The 13,934-nt window shown below is 45.5% G+C and overlaps 1 protein-coding gene across 1 annotated transcript in view; it reads left to right on the plus strand.

Annotated features, from left to right (window-relative positions):
• The window catches only part of LOC126210549 (sensory neuron membrane protein 1-like), a 304,792-nt gene that overhangs the window by 273,969 nt on the left and 16,889 nt on the right, over positions 1-13,934 (plus strand). Inside the window, exon 9 of the mRNA XM_049939802.1 lies at positions 13,655-13,780. Within this exon, the coding sequence (XP_049795759.1) occupies positions 13,655-13,780 (126 nt within the window). The remainder of the gene's footprint in view (positions 1-13,654; positions 13,781-13,934) is intronic.

The following is a 13,934-nucleotide window of genomic DNA, read 5'->3' on the forward strand; positions in this document are numbered from 1 at the left end:
GTTAAGTCCCATAGCGCTTAGATTCATTTGAACCATGACCTTTGCGTCGACACCTAATGCGACTTTCGCTTCCGTGATACGCAGAATCAGTGATGTCTTACATTCCAAAGACGCACATACATACTGTTAAGCAGGTGGTCATAATGTTTTGGTTCATCGGTGTGTACGTCACTCGATAATGGCAATTTAGTCGAAACAGATCTGTAGTGAACGTGGAAAAAATTAATTGTCAGACAACAGCGGGTCTTGACTCTCCCTGGAAATATATTACTTGCTGACTGATACTACGCTACAGACCGTATAGAACATTCACTGTTGTGCACAGTGCTATTACACCTTTATTGCGTGACATCTTTGCTCACAAAAAATTCTAATAGTTTGAATCTAAATTACGGAGGTGTAACTTAGGACTTCCGCAACAAAATCCTTTCGCTATGGAGAGAGCATTAATGCTTCCGTTACGGCCACTTCGTTTGTTCTTCACCTGATTTTGTTTCAGAGCAGTAAGTAGTGGGTTTACAACCGCTGTACGCAAGCAACTGACAATGGAAAGTGGTGCTTATTAAACTAAACACAGGAGACAGGCAGTGAAAGGTAACAAATGAAAGTGTGGAATCTAGTTAAGTTTGTAGTTAGAAAGTGGCAGAATCTCAATGAGAGAAGAAATCAGGTCAGTTATCGGTTGCAATTAAGAAGAAACTGACATTCACTACACCGCACCCGTGTCAATTACTTACGGCATATACGCAAACTATTATTTACATATTTTTTAACATCAGTTTCCTGACTGTTCTGCTATATCCCGCCATTACCTCTTGCTCTGCACCAACCTCTTCAGCTCAGAGAAGTATTGTAGGACCTTGATAATCCGACATGCTCGGCCATTTGTCAGTGCCGATCAAATATGTCGGTTTATCAAGGCCATGTCTAGAAAGGCGGTTTAGAAAAAGGATATAAGCAAAACCTATAGCTTTAACGTACAAAACCAAGTAACTTATTCGTGGAACACGATAGGAGAGACTACAGTATAAAAATTAAAAGTGTGTGTTACTTCTCTGTAAAAAAAATAAAAAAATTAATTAAAAGTCGTATAATGTACTGCTCAATTAAATCAGTTTAAGGTTGAAAGTTTTAGAAATGTTCAGTATACATAAATAACAAATTGTACGCCAGTTACGAAACAACAATTTGAAGAGATCAAGAACAAGCTCTCTTTTTTAAAAACTGCTACCCAGAATTCGGTGCACTTTAGTTAGAATCGCTGACGTTGTCGAGAGCGTGGAATAAGTCGGACTGGTATCTACCACTGATGGTTTAGCTGACTTTTTCTTCTGAGCCCGTGCTCGTACGAATTGTCGTCTTTAGATGGGTGTCGAGGTTTCTGGTTGTTTGTAGGAAGGCACACATGAGCTCACTATTCTAGTGTGCTATACGCTTATCTCAATGCAGAGCAGTACCGCTCTTGACCACCGAGTGGTACCAGTTTGCTTTCGCAGGACATTATTTCCGGTAAGGACTTTGGTGGTAGTATAAGTCAGTGAAATGGTAAATGAATTTTAAAAATGTAAATATTCGTCTATGAGAATCTTAAATCTCATAAAGTTCTTCACCGATTGCTTTCCAATTTTCGCACAACGTTGCATTCGCATGCACACGTGTATTTATATACCTACTAGAGCGCCATCTTTTAATCTATAAATAAACATATAATATAGAAAGAAGAACCGTTATTACTGAAAATGTCATAAAGTACTTGGCCGATTTATTTCAAATACAAAGGGAAAAAGTTGTATCCATAAATGTCGAGAGTTACTTGACCAATTTCACTAACGGCTCCATCAGCGTTGCCAACCCCAGAAGATAAAATTATGACATTTTGTATTTAAAATTATCGTTTTCTATCTAAAATTATCGGATATTGATAATCTTAAAAAAACAAAAACAATAATGCTGATAATATGAAGTACACAATATTTGTTTTCAATCGCGAATGGCAAAGTCTTCTCATCTTTTAAAATTTTTATCCACACAACCTCCTAATTACGAACCAAAACGTCTCTAATCGCGATGCTAAGCACTAAAAATACGTTCAGAACCAGATAAACTCGGAAGTGTCCAAAGCATCACAGATTTTATGCAAGGAAAATTCACTAACCTCGATCTAAAAGTAGCACTGTGTACGTAATATAATTAAAAATAATAATATAATTAAACTCACCATAATAAGCATCGCTGTCGAATTCTACATCGGCGAAATCTGCGTCACTCCCGATGAGATTCCTTCTTCTTAGCATAAATGTTCGACGTGTTCATTGATGCACTGGTTGGTGCAGTAGTTGGTTCGAACTGTACACAATTCTTCACACGCTGGGAAGTGAGCATTTCTGCGCTGACTGTACCAGAATGTAACTTATTTCTCAATGGTGTCTTCACTAGATTCATTTTTGAAAAGACCCGCTCACAATCAGCACTATAATGTGGTAAAACTAATATACACTCCTGGAAATTGAAATAAGAACACCGTGAATTCATTGTCCCAGGAAGGGGAAACTTTATTGACACATTCCTGGGGTCAGATACATCACATGATCACACTGACAGAACCACAGGCACATAGACACAGGCAACAGAGCATGCACAATGTCGGCACTAGTACAGTGTATATCCACCTTTCGCAGCAATGCAGGCTGCTATTCTCCCATGGAGACGATCGTAGAGATGCTGGATGTAGTCCTGTGGAACGGCTTGCCATGCCATTTCCACCTGGCGCCTCAGTTGGACCAGCGTTCGTGCTGGACGTGCAGACCGCGTGAGACGACGCTTCATCCAGTCCCAAACATGCTCAATGGGGGACAGATACGGAGATCTTGCTGGCCAGGGTAGTTGACTTACACCTTCTAGAGCACGTTGGGTGGCACGGGATACATGCGGACGTGCATTGTCCTGTTGGAACAGCAAGTTACCTTGCCGGTCTAGGAATGGTAGAACGATGGGTTCGATGACGGTTTGGATGTACCGTGCACTATTCAGTGTCCCCTCGCCGATCACCAGTGGTGTACGGCCAGTGTAGGAGATCACTCCCCACACCATGATGCCGGGTGTTGGCCCTGTGTGCCTCGGTCGTATGCAGTCCTGATTGTGGCGCTCACCTGCACGGCGCCAAACACGCATACGACCATCATTGGCACCAAGGCAGAAGCGACTCTCATCGCTGAAGACGACACGTCTCCATTCGTCCCTCCATTCACGCCTGTCGCGACACCACTGGAGGCGGGCTGCACGATGTTGGGGCGTGAGCGGAAGACGGCCTAACGGTGTGCGGGACCGTAGCCCAGCTTCATGGAGACGGTTGCGAATGGTCCTCGCCGATACCCCAGGAGCAACAGTGTCCCTAATTTGCTGGGAAGTGGCGGTGCGGTCCCCTACGGCACTGCGTAGGATCCTACGGTCTTGGCGTGCATCCGTGCGTCGCTGCGGTCCGGTCCCAGGTCGACGTGCACGTGCACCTTCCGCCGACCACTGGCGACAACATCGATGTACTGTGGAGACCTCACGCCCCACGTGTTGAGCAATTCGGCGGTACGTCCACCCGGCCTCCCGCATGCCCACTATACGCCCTCGCTCGAAGTCCGTCAACTGCACATACGGTTCACGTCCACGCTGTCGCGGCATGCTACCAGTGTTAAAGACTGTGATGGAGCTCCGTATGCCACGGCAAACTGGCTAACACTGACGGCGGCGGTGCACAAATGCTGCGCAGCTAGCGCCATTCGACGGCCAACACCGCGGTTCCTGGTGTGTCCGCTGTGCCGTGCGTGTGATCATTGCTTGTACAGCCCTCTCGCAGTGTCCGGAGCAAGTATGGTGGGTCTGACACACCGGTGTCAATGTGTTCTTTTTTCCATTTCCAGGAGTGTATATAGCACAAAGATTCCTATTTGGAGGAACTCTTGGTTACCACGAAGGTCCCTAGCGTTCTTTATGAACACCCAAAATTCGTCCACCTCTTTCGACCGTAGATTTTCGGGAAATTCTGCATGTGGCAATGCTCTCCACTGATCATCAATCATTTGCATAAGCCTTTTGTCTTTTGGAGAAATCCTCTGAACCGACTTTATAAGTGGAACAAGCGTTGACGGCCTTGCAGCACTTTTTGAGAATGCTATTTCTGGTGTTAACCAACTCAACATTTTTAGAAAAGAATTGTTGAAATCATACCGCTTTTTTATCTCACAACAAGATACTATAAGAAACTGTTGCACTCTGTAGTAGAAATCAGTCACTTTAGATTTTTGTGAGATGTTTTCAGATTGGCTCATGAAATCCATCACACCTACACCTAAATACATTTGCGTATAAGGCACAAGTTGGGCTGGGTTTGATGGATCTATGTCTGTCAAATCAGTTTTATTGATATAATCAGGAGACATATAGCAGAGAAGGATTTCTTTGTACGTTTTGCACATTCTATCATGCAAAGAGCAAATTACTAATTTCTCGCTTTGAAAATATTGATTCAGAGACACAAATGTCGGTAGAATCCAATCGAGAAATATAAAAAATACACGTACAAAGTTGTCCCTGAATGCCTTTGCTAACTGTTCAGCTTCATACAATCTTTCTTCTTCCCACTTGCAAGTGAAAAATAATTGCAATGCATTCCATTGTTCTAGAGTACGTGAAACAACAGTTAACAAAAATAACCATCTTGTTTGAGACAGGTGCAGTATCTTGTGAGGTTCGACATTACAAAACTGTTGGAATTCCACAAACTGGGCTATTCTTTTTGAACTAGGCTTAAAGAATGACTATGTATCCCTTGCTGTGTCTTCACATAGTCTTGGTAATTGTTTGCAAGCCTCACTTGCACATAGGTGCAATGAATGACATATACATTTCTGTATAAAAATACCTGGAAAATCTCTAATTATTCGACTAGCAACAGAATTATCTTTCCCCATCATTGTGTTGCATCAGTCCGAAGCAAATCCTACTAAATTTTCAGGAGGAATATTATGTACTGACAAGGCTTTACGTACGAGATCGTACAAACGATTAGCAGTGGCACCTTCATGAGCGGCCTCTGCATTTTTCTCGCCAAACAGCTGTAACAACTGCCAAAATTTAGTATGTATTTTGGAGCTATCTTCATCAAAATACCGCACACAAATACACAAATTTTTCGTAGCGGAAATGTCGGTAGATTAATCAATTATGAAACTGAACTTTTGTCTCCGTAAAACTTCATTCAGTTCATCCAAATGACATTTACCTATGACATTCTTTATCACTCCTGTGGCTTTTGTTGTACCCAACTGCAAGTTCTCAACTATTTTAGAATCGGGAAAGGCACTATTAATTACATGTGTTAAGTGATTGGCTGTATTAATAGAGATGTTATGTTCTGCCAAAAATCCACATAGCAATATTTCACTCCTCTTGCCCTGCTTATCAAATGAATCAGACGATTTTGATAGTGATGAAAAGTCAAGTTTCTTTTGTAGAGGCCCGACACATTTTACGGCACTTAAGTGTTTTTCCCTTAGCGTGATTTTTCATTACAGTCAACTCAGCACTGAATTCACATCTACAAACTTTACACCGAGCTTTATATGCATCATCACTAACAGGTTGAAGCCAATCCTTGAAAGAAAAATCAGTCAACCATTCCTTTCTGAACTTTTGTTTCAAACGTTTTAGTTTCAACTCAACACGCAGCCTCAATTTCTTCGGTGGGGCCCGCGGAGAATCTACATCACTGTTGTCACTTTCCGTTATTTATATTTGAATACACTACTACAGTATTTACTTAAAGAACACCACACTTTAATTTCCCTTAATAACAAAAAATTAATATTCTTTTAAGAGCATTCAAGTCCCAATTTCACCAGCCACTGATGACGATGGCCTAGCCCTAATAGCCCATATTGTTGTGAAACAATGTTTGTTAGGCGGTAAGGGTATTTCCCGGAAGCGAATATATAGTGTTAAGAGTCGTTGGACTGTTGCGGGGAGTGAACGAGAGAAGAAGAGGAAATTGCTTATATTGAATGGAGTATGGACTTAAATATACGAAAACAGATTATTACCGTATGAAAATACTACAAGTATCAATTTATTTTCATTTTAAAATCTTCACAAAGATTATCGTAGTTCCCGCAATTATCAGCAATGTACAATTGTACATATATCGTGTTCATGGTGTAATTATCGTATATCGCGATAATTTATCGTATGGTTGGCAACGCTGGGCTCCTTTTTTTTGTGTGTGTGATATGTTACAATACATCATCACCGGTCTATTGCGGTCTAACTGTGTTGGTGAGGCAGTAAATTTATCACAGGGCAGTGACTGCGTCACTGCAATTCACTTTGGAGGTGTGGCGGTGGGACTTGTAGTCCCGTACCACCCTCTGACGGTGACAGTACTACATGAGTCAGGCAGAAAAATTTAGCCTAACATGGGCAGGTATGATTGGAAAGTATTGGACGTAGAATGGGGGCTAGTCCCGCCAAAGGATGCGTCCGTGGTGGGGGTGCCAGACCTATCGTTAGACATGGTCGGAATCCGTTTCCTCAAGGATGGTTAGGGGAACCGGATGTCGATGCCAGCGGCGTGGAAGTGTGGTCCCAACGTGGCGTAACCCATGGACAGTGTCCCGCAAGGCATCCACTTTCTCATAGAGCCGCCGCGCGTTGTTGCGTATGGTCGTCTTTAGGGGGACGATATCCGCTTCCTCGTGGACAGTGACAATTCTCGTGAGTGGCGGGGCGTGCAGGCTCCACCTGAGCACCTTGTTCTGCAGGCGTTGCAATGTCCGCATCCTGGTGACACTAATCGTGGTCCATGCAGCAGATCCATACGTGAGGGCAGGCAGGATAACTGTTCGGTAAATGCGGAGCTTGGTATGCAGGTTAAGTTCCCTACTGCGAAAGAGCGGGTACAGAGCCCTGGTTAGCTTTTGCCCCTTGTTGGTGACATACTCCGCATGACAGTGGAAGAGCAACTTGTGGTCCATCTGGACCCCGAGATAGGTGGTTGTCGGGGACCAGGACACCTGCACACCTGCAATCGAGATATTGCGGCGGAGGACTGGGCGCCGTTTCGTGAAGTAAACTGCCGTAGTTTTGGCGGCATTGAGAGCTATTTTGTTTGTCCGGCACCAGGTGATAGTGGCGTCCACCTGTCGCTGGAGGCGGGCGACGACGGCGTCAGTAATGCGGCCAGTGGTGTACAGCGCTGTGTCGTCAGCGTATTGTGCAAGGTGGCACTCGGGGATGACCGGCATATCATTGACATAGATATTAAATAGGATGGGAGATAGCACCGATCCTTGCGGAGTGCCTGCCGACAACTGGCGAATACCAGAACGCATTCCCCGTTGAGCCACTAGGAAAGTCCTACCACGGAGAAAGTCATCCACGATCTTGACATAAATATCCGGTATAGGGGTCTGTGTCAGCATCTTGTGTACGAGGTTGTCTTGCCAGATCTTATCGTAGGCGTTTTGCAAGTCCAGAAAAACGGCAGCTGTCGACTTGGCAGTGTTGAAGCCTTTGCTGATGTGTTCAGTGATCCGTAGGACCTGAAGTTCAGCAGAGAGGTGCGAAGTGAATCCAAACTGTTCAGGACGGATCGTCCCAGCTGCTGCAAGAGGTTGGGAAAGTCGGTGAAGGATCACAGATTCAAGGACCTTCGCCATAGCGTTTAGGAGGCTGATGGGCCTGTTATTGGTGGGGACTGTAGGGTCTTTGAACCTCTTGGGGATCGCAATCAGCTTGGCTTGTTTCCACTGAGGGGGGAAAAGGCCAGATGTGAGACAACAGTTTAAAATCTTGGTGAACAAGATGAGTGGTGTGCGGGGAAGGTGGCAAAGATGTTCATTTAAAATTCCGTCCAATCCAGGGGCCGACCGGCCACGTTTCCGTCGAAGGATGCGCTGAATTTCTGCCATGGACGTAAGAAGGGGAGCAGACTGGGGTGGGCGGTTGCGGAAAGCAGCAACAGCTGTCAGGACTTCATGTTCTTCCTGTAGTTCGTTCGGAGAAAGGTCCTGGACCAGAGGGCGGTTTTGGGCCTCGAATGCATCTGCCAGCGTTTCCACAATTTGCAGGGTATCATATGACAAGCCCGCTGCTGTGCGAATAGGATGGGCAGTCGCTGGCTTAGAACGCCGCAGCGTGCGAATGACAGCCCTGTCAGATTTTTGGTGGAGTAGGAAAGTGGACATCCTGTCCTCCCACTGTTCAGACCTCCATTCGGCGAGCCGGTGGCTGAATTCGCGTTGGAGGCGTCTCATTTAGCGTTTGTCCTGAGGATCACGAAACTGCTTCCACCCCCGGCGGTAGCGGTTCTTTTGCACCTTCAGCTCTCGTAACAGAGGGGGCAAGTCGTCCAGGGGTGTTAAATTTCGAGGTGCAGTGGAGGTGGAGAGTTTCACTGCTTTCTGTATTTTGGCGGTAAGGTAATCCACAGCACGGACTATATTGGCCGGTGTTGTCAAATCGAGGTCGTGTCGAGTGGTGTTATTAAGTACCCTGGTGAACTTGTCCCAATTGGTGAGGGTCGCAGTGGAACGAGCATCAAATGAAAGGGCAGCATTGGTGAGGTGCAAGAGTACTGGCTCATGGTCAGAGGCCAGTTCGTGGAGAACTTCCAGCGAAAACTGAGCGGTGATGTTTTTGAAGATTGCCACATCCAGAACGTCTGGCTGGCAGTTAGTACGGAATGGGATATGGGTAGGTTCGTGGGGGCCATAGACTGATAGTGCTAAAGTATCCTCCAGGTCAAGTAGGAGCCGGCCTTTGGGGTTAGACACGCGAGAATTCCAAGCTGGGTGCTTGGCATTGAGATCTGCCCCAATGATGAGCCTGTCAAAGGATGACAATGTGCGGAGGTCTGCTTCCAGCAGTGGCTTGTTTGGGCTCAAATACGCTGCTGCAAAGGTGATGGCACCAAGGCGTGTGGAGATGGTAACTGCTGTGGCCTCTATGTGTTCCATTGGCTGGAGAGTCTCTTGGGTATGGACAAGAGTTTTGTTGAGGAATACAGCTGTGCCTCCACCACGGCGGTCGAGGCGGTCAGAGCGGTAACACACCATGTTGCGAAGGCGGAAATCGTCTGCCGGTTTGAGGTGTGTTTCTGTGACCAGTAAAACATCCACACGATAGTTATGGAGGAAAGTGTTCAATTCCGTCTTCATACGTTTTATGCCATTGGCATTAAAAATGCAAGTGACAAGATCCCTAGGGGGCTGGTGGTGGTGTGGAGGTCCATTCGCCATTACAACAATATTTGACTAAGCCCCTCCACTAGGGCGATGACCTTGGAGAGCCCGTCCTCCGACTGACGGATTTTTTGTGCAGTGTCACGAATAACAGCCCGGATGTGGGGTTTCGTGAAAAAGGAGATGACCTGGAGGATTTCACGCATGTCCGCCCGAAAGGACGCATCAGTCTCCACCACTGGGGCAGGGTCCCGGGTGGTCTGCTTGCCCCTACGGCGCGCAGGAGCAGGTGTAGTAGTAGGCAGAGTGGGGGTAGGGGCAGAGGGCTGAGCCAGAGCCACAGATGGGCTGGAGGGAGCTGCAGCTGGCTCCTGTAGTTGGTGAGCAGTGGGAGCCGTCACGGAAGACAGACAATGAGGAGGAGACCGGGCTGCAGCAGCAAAGGATGTCGTGGGGGTCTGGGCAGGAAGGGGCACAGGAGCCACCGAACCATCTGGTGCCTGAGTGGCTGGTACCAGAGTGGCTGCTGAGGACAGTGCACCAGGCTGGCCCCGCAAAACAGGGTAGTTGGTCATGTCCCGTAGCGGTGGGAGAGGTCGATTTGTTCTTGGTTTCTTTTTGGGCGGACGAGGAGACTTCAGTGCCTTCTGGTAAACAGGGCACCCCCTCCAGGATGCCATGTGGTGGGGATCGTGCGTCGTTCCCAAACATCTGGCACAGGTAGGTTTCTCCAAAGCAGGGAGTGTGCAGTTCTCCACTAAATGTGGGCCAGCACACTTAACACACCGCAACGGCAGGGAGCAGTAATTCCCAGTATGTCGTAAACGTTGGCATTTGCGACAGATGGCTGGCCCGTTGCGGCCCTCGTACGATTCAATCCGGACTTTCGTGTACAGAAGATACCGGATTTGGTAAATGCGCTCTATGTCCTCCCTCTGGGAAAGGGAGACGACGTGGGTAGGGCAGGGGATCAATGCCCTGGTCTCAGGATTCCTCTTGCTATACTGGTGGACCAAAGGATCTTCGAAATCGAGTCGAAGCAGTTCCTCCTTGACCTCCTCTGCCGTAACCTCTGGTGGCAAGTCCTTGATGACGATTTTGGTGCGGCGATTACCCGACGTCTGGTGGGTAAAGTAAGGCATCGCCTTTGATTTTACGAAATCGAGAATGGTAAGATAGTCGTCCCTACTGTCAAGCAGGTATTTCACATGATCTTTTTGGTAAACAGCTCTCAATTGGCCGACAATGAGCCGCTGGAGCTCAGTGTTCAGTTTCGTGTAATTAGTGACATTATATACCACAATGGGGGGTATCCTCTCTTTCTTCAGAGGGCTTGACGGGATCTCTTGAGAAGGAGGGTCGGGATCATGAGTCATTTCCTCATCCACAGGACCATCCTGTGCGGCGTCCCCCGGCAGGGGGGTATCGGAACACGATCCGCTGCCACCACAGCCCGCGTGGGCGGAGGGGCGTCTGGAGCGACGGCCAGAGGACTTTCCGACTGGGTCAGGGTGTCCAGAAGACTCGCCACGGTGGCGGGACGGCGTAGAAAGAGGTGCAGGTACAGCCGGGTGGTGGTCAGACAGAGCCGATGTGTTCGCCACCTCACTACGAGAAAGATCAATTATTAGGCGGTCAGGTGAGTCGTCGGACGACGACGACGACGCGGATGAACGGACCCTGACACGCGACGGTGGACAGTCTTCATGATGATCGGTTTCAGTGCCGGTGGTGTCCACCGGCGATTTGTGGCGGTTGGCGCGATTCAAGCGATCCTTCGCCCGTTGCGAGGTGGGCAGAGCATTATGCGCGACGGGAGGCCGGGACGAGCGGCGTTTCCGACGCGGTTCTCCCCGAAGGGCGGCGGTGCAAGAGTCGGGTGGTCGCGAAGGCTGCTCCGCGAGTTTCTCCATGGTGGACGCGGGTCCGCCTGACATGGCCAGGGACCCGGCACGAGAGGACTGCGCACATCAAAAACTTCCCAGCTATCCTGGGGAAATAACTGCTAAGACCCTAACGCCGAAATAATAGATATACCAACGCTGTTAGGCGGTGCAAAAACTATAACGATACGACACGGTAACGCACTCCCGAAATAATAGATATACCAGCTGGGCTCCGTGGACATAGGATACATATATTTTTTTAAACAACAAAAGTGACTACGAGAAATAAAATTATGTGCTGGTCTGCCGATGTGCGATTTTGTTTCTTTTCTCGCAATCAGTTTTGACTATGATACCAGAGCATCTAAACCACTTGAAATATTGTGTCTCCCATACATTATATTTTCTCATTATAAATATTTTTAAATACGTGACTGTATATACAACAATGTGCTGTTTTGATTTCGCAGTCAGCTTTCAGAGAAATCAGAAATGTCATTTTTATAACTTGTATGTTATTATGAGAACACTACAATGGAATCTGAATTTGCAATAACAATAAACAAAGCTCCAAATTAGATAGAGGGGGAGGAGTATCTCGACAGACAAGGGCAGGAGAGGGGGAGAAAATGGAGGAAGAGAGAGGCAAGGAGGAGATGGGCAGAGAGCTGGTGCGAAAGGTGATGGGCGGGGTGGTGGGTGATGATGAGATGGCCAAAGAGAAAGGATATGGAGATAGATACAGAGAGGGAGAGAAGGAAATTAGGACGTATTTGAAATTCCCAAACATATTCAGCAACTGCGAGGCATTGCCGAGTTCGACAGTAATAATTATAAAATTCGTGTGTTTGTGTTTTAATGAGTCGGTAAAAATAGGCAATAGCATCGATATACGAAAGAAATCAATATATTCCACCATAATTTCAAAAATGCATGGACGACAGACAAACAGGTCACCCTTAGTTATAAGATTAAATGTAATAAATACTTGTATGTACTGTTTAAAGAGCCATGTCAGATAATAATTAATTGTACGTTGGTTTGTTTATCGCTACAGAACAAGGCAGACGATGTTTGCGGATACTCTGTGAGAACTTGAATATAGCCGAAGTCAGTGCTGCCAACATAAAACCTGTGTCACTCGAAGACACGCGTCGGTTCTGTACGCACCCGCCGTTTCTCTGACTGTCGTTGACACGCACTGCCAATCTTCACATCAGACGGCTTTTATTCCGCCTAATGTCTATTGTTCGAACGTGAAGCTACCTATAGGTCATAGTGAATGAATCTTTGCTCAATTATTAGTTAAAATGTTGTTAATTTTTGCATAACTCACTTACCCATACAAAATATGTTTATCAAACAGAATTGACGGTAAAAGGCAGTGCCAGCAACGTAAAAATTACCTTTATGTTGCAAAATTGAAAATGGAATTGAAGAATACCGTTGTTACGAACATCGAACGATAACAGTTGATCAGTGGAATCTTAATCTGGAATCTCATTTTCATTATCCTTTGCTTATAAAACGCGATTGATGTTTTACTTAATTTATATTTTGAATTCGTCATGTGTAAGACTCGCTGCGTGAATCGAGGCATTTTCACCCCCTTGTCAGTTGTGAGGATGTAGTTACTTCCACAGCCTGTTTCTAAAAAGAGTGTAAAACCAAATGCTATAGTGTTTTCTCATTTGGTTTCGTGGGCTTAGTTCATACAATGTGTTCTCGACCAAAAATAATATTTCACTACAGATAATAATCGGTTGCATCAGTAAATGTTAGGCATAATTAAAACAAAAAAGACACGAAGAGCGAAGATTTTTATTGTGTCCGTAACCCTTCACTTAGAGTAACCCGACAAATATTCCAACACCCAAAAATTGCCATTGCTGAAAAAAAGGTAATAGTAACAATAAATATCTGCTTAGACAAGGATGTGGTTTGTCTGCGGTAGTTTTTAATATCTGTTTTAATATGTCGAATCATTGACTAAAAAAAGAAAAAAATAGAATTTTAACATAAACTAACGAAATTTCCTAATAACAATCTTTCATGATTGTTGTTGTTGTTGTTGTTGTTGTTGCTGCTGCTGCTGCTGTGATCTTCAGATCGAAGGCTGGTTCGATGCAATTTCCCACGCTACTCTGTCCTGTATAAGCCTCTCTTTCTCCGAATCTACATCCTTCCGAAGCAGCTTACTGTACCCATTTCGGTCAGCCTCTACAATTTTTCCCTCGTAGACTTTTATAAAACATAAAGAGCTAAGTTTTCATTCATTTACGCGAAAATAAAGAAGCATTTTCGGTACTGGAAGGACTTGATTGCTTATTAAAGACAGCATATATTTTTAAGAATGAATAAAAATACATTTGCATAAATACTTCTTTCGATTGTGAAAGCCCCAACAACACAAAAAAACATTAAAATAATTTTTACTCAAAATTGTAATACACTAGCAAATTAAGGGTTAATAGTCTGATCACAATTGAATGTGTACTTATGTCATTACTTATGTCAGCTCTTTGCTCTCTTGTGTTGCAGACGACAGGGTCACCTATGGAGGCCCGTAAGAGGCTGCAGTTCAACATGTTCCTCCACAAGATCAACAAAATAGACCTACTGGCCAACGTACCCTACGCTTTGATGCCACTCATCTGGGTCGAGGAGGTAAGTCACGACAAACGGTGTGAACATGCTCATTCGTAACTAAAAAGTTAGGAATTACGTTGTATTTATTATAATGCAAAGAAAATGTTGTATGTACAGATAGTGTGAGTCTAATTAAGTCACACCCTGGGTTTCCCTTGCCTGAATATAAAGT

Source organism: Schistocerca nitens, chromosome 10 (genome assembly GCF_023898315.1).
Source record: "Schistocerca nitens isolate TAMUIC-IGC-003100 chromosome 10, iqSchNite1.1, whole genome shotgun sequence".
NCBI lineage: Eukaryota > Metazoa > Arthropoda > Insecta > Orthoptera > Acrididae > Schistocerca > Schistocerca nitens.